The following is a 2,334-nucleotide window of genomic DNA, read 5'->3' on the forward strand; positions in this document are numbered from 1 at the left end:
GTTCCTTTCTGCTTGTGCTTATCTGGTAGTGTTGGTGTTGCTCACCCTTCGATTTATAATGCCCTGTAAAGTGTTTCTCACTAATTACCGTGCTGGCTACTGTCTACATTGAAATATTTATGCATTTTCTTGCAGGTCAGAGACTCCTGCGGTGTGAACTGAAGGGTTTAAAGAAAATATCTCAGTTTAGGTCAGGAGACCAGAGAGTTGAACCAGTACACTTTCTGTTCAGTTCCAGCTTGTGTTCAGCTGTAACTGAAGTTATTTTTTGTTGTTTAAGATGAAGCCGGTTCACTATCTGGTTGGGTCAGTGTAGGCTGTTTCCAAGGGGAGTCAGTGTGGTAGAATGAAAGGGGTCAGGCAGTGGTGGTGGGCTGCAGCATCCTCTGGGAAGAGGCTTCTGGCCGCGGTGCTTTCCCTCCTCTTGCAGCTCACCTACCCCGTTCTCATCAGTGGCATGACTTCTCTTCAGCTCCCGAGTTGCCTACTGACTGAAGACTTAAGAGAAGCCATGTCATTGCGCTGCAGTGAGAGTGCAAAGAGAGACATCTCTCTGCCTGGGGAGGAGAAGACAAGGGGTGGCTTGCTGTCCTCTTTCCCCAGTTAAGCCAGACTGGCATGTGACACCATGTAGAAATACAGAAACATCCTGTTTGCACAGAGCTATATGAACATGTGCACATCCACAAATGCACACGCCTGTAGCGCCTATAGGAGAAATGCAGAGCGTGGCTCTCGCGCAGCCCTGTTAGTGGTAACAAGACCGCTCGCTGCTAGGCGGGAACGGCAGGGGTGATGCAGCCAGCTCCATCCCTGGAGGAGCAGCGCCATTCAAACGTGGTGTAGAGAGGTGCTGAGACCCCAGAGGAACAAATCCAGAGGAGCAGAGCCTGCTGACAGGGTGCAGGAGGGCTCAAACTGCACATGCCAGCAAGTGACATAGTGAGGAAGAGGCAGGTAGGAAAGGGGATGTGTCAGTGAGGCAGTCGCTGCCTTGCGTACCCTCGGAGACGAGCAGGCTCCTCTGAAAGCGCGGTGGCTTTCGGTAAGCTGAGCCAGGACCCAGCACCAGCACCCTGCTGCTTCCTCTCACCCAGCCCTGCTTCAGATCAGTAAAGGCTTCAAAATAATAGTTCAGGGTCAGCCTTTTCTTAGGAAGAAATAATGGTTTAAACTAGTTTTCAGTTCAGATTTATTTTCTCTGTTCGCTGACATCGGGCTCTGCTATTTGCACATAAATTAGTTACAGATTGAGTACACAGAGGTTAACATTGCTGCCGGCCTTCTCGTCCACGTGATTGCACACATAGCAATATGAGTTTGGCAGATGGCAGCTAAAAAAAGCAGATTTCTCCATTTTTTAATCAAATGGCTTTTTTAAGATGGAATCTGTAGTATTTGCTTGTTGTTTGAGTGACTAAGGTGATAAGTTAGAAGCTTTAGATGCTGTTTCAAAGGGTTCCATCTGATTCAATACACTTCTTGCTGTGCATTGCTGTTCCCTAGGTTGATTAACACACTAGTTTAAATGATTTCTCAGAGAACTGCAGAGTAAAAAAAAATAATATAAAGCAATATATTAAGTTGACTGCTACCACTATGTTTTTTTAGGCATTTTTAGTGCATTTCTTCATATGTTTGTCTGTTCTGGAATTTGATTTAAATTAAGTTTAATGGATTTTTATTTTAGTATTTAGGTTCTATGCTGGTAAAAGAGTTAAGAGGCACAGAGTCAACACAGGATGCATGTGCAAAGATGAGGGTAAGTTAGTAAACCTACTCCTTTCTCTATCATCATAACATTAAGTAATATCAACTTGTGAGTACTTGTATTGTGCCCTTTTTGCTTTTATAATGTTCTGTTACCCATTTGTTTTCCATTGTCCTTGCATTTAAATTGGTATTCAGTGGGAAGTCTGTTCTGCCTTTTATTTAATTTCAAGTACTAACAAAATTTAAAGGTAGATTTTTATTTTGCATGTTGTATCTAAGAAAAAACCAAATGTATGCGTTATGTTTTCGCTTGAATCTTTGAGTATGTTTCGAAGTACTTTCCACACACTTTAAATGTGCCCATATCACGTTGCTTTTATCAACAGAATTTAGAGCTTGTATATGATAATCTAGATTGAATTACTACCTGAAAATATATACTAGTAAATATATTAACATGTTTCCAAAGCCATTGTTTTTTACGTATGGTCTAATCCTACAGTCACATAATCCTATGGATGCTTTTACTTCCATCAGTATTCCCATTAACTATGAGTTACTTACATGCTTATTGATTGAAGGATGAAAAGGGATCTAATTCAGTTTCACCTGATGGTGGAA

General features: G+C 42.2%; 1 protein-coding gene across 1 annotated transcript in view; it reads left to right on the forward strand.

Annotated features, from left to right (window-relative positions):
• The window catches only part of LOC104077024 (ankyrin repeat and sterile alpha motif domain-containing protein 1B-like), a gene marked incomplete at its 3' end in the record, with an annotated part of 41,791 nt that extends 40,029 nt beyond the window's left edge, over positions 1 to 1,762 (forward strand). Inside the window, exon 6 of the mRNA XM_009578087.1 lies at positions 1,691 to 1,762. Coding sequence (XP_009576382.1) covers positions 1,691 to 1,762 — 72 coding nt within the window. The remainder of the gene's footprint in view (positions 1 to 1,690) is intronic.
• Between the last annotated feature and the right edge of the window lie 572 nt (positions 1,763 to 2,334).

The sequence above is a fragment of the Fulmarus glacialis genome, unplaced genomic scaffold, assembly GCF_000690835.1.
Source record: "Fulmarus glacialis isolate BGI_N327 unplaced genomic scaffold, ASM69083v1 scaffold40555, whole genome shotgun sequence".
Classification (NCBI taxonomy): Eukaryota; Metazoa; Chordata; class Aves; order Procellariiformes; family Procellariidae; genus Fulmarus; species Fulmarus glacialis.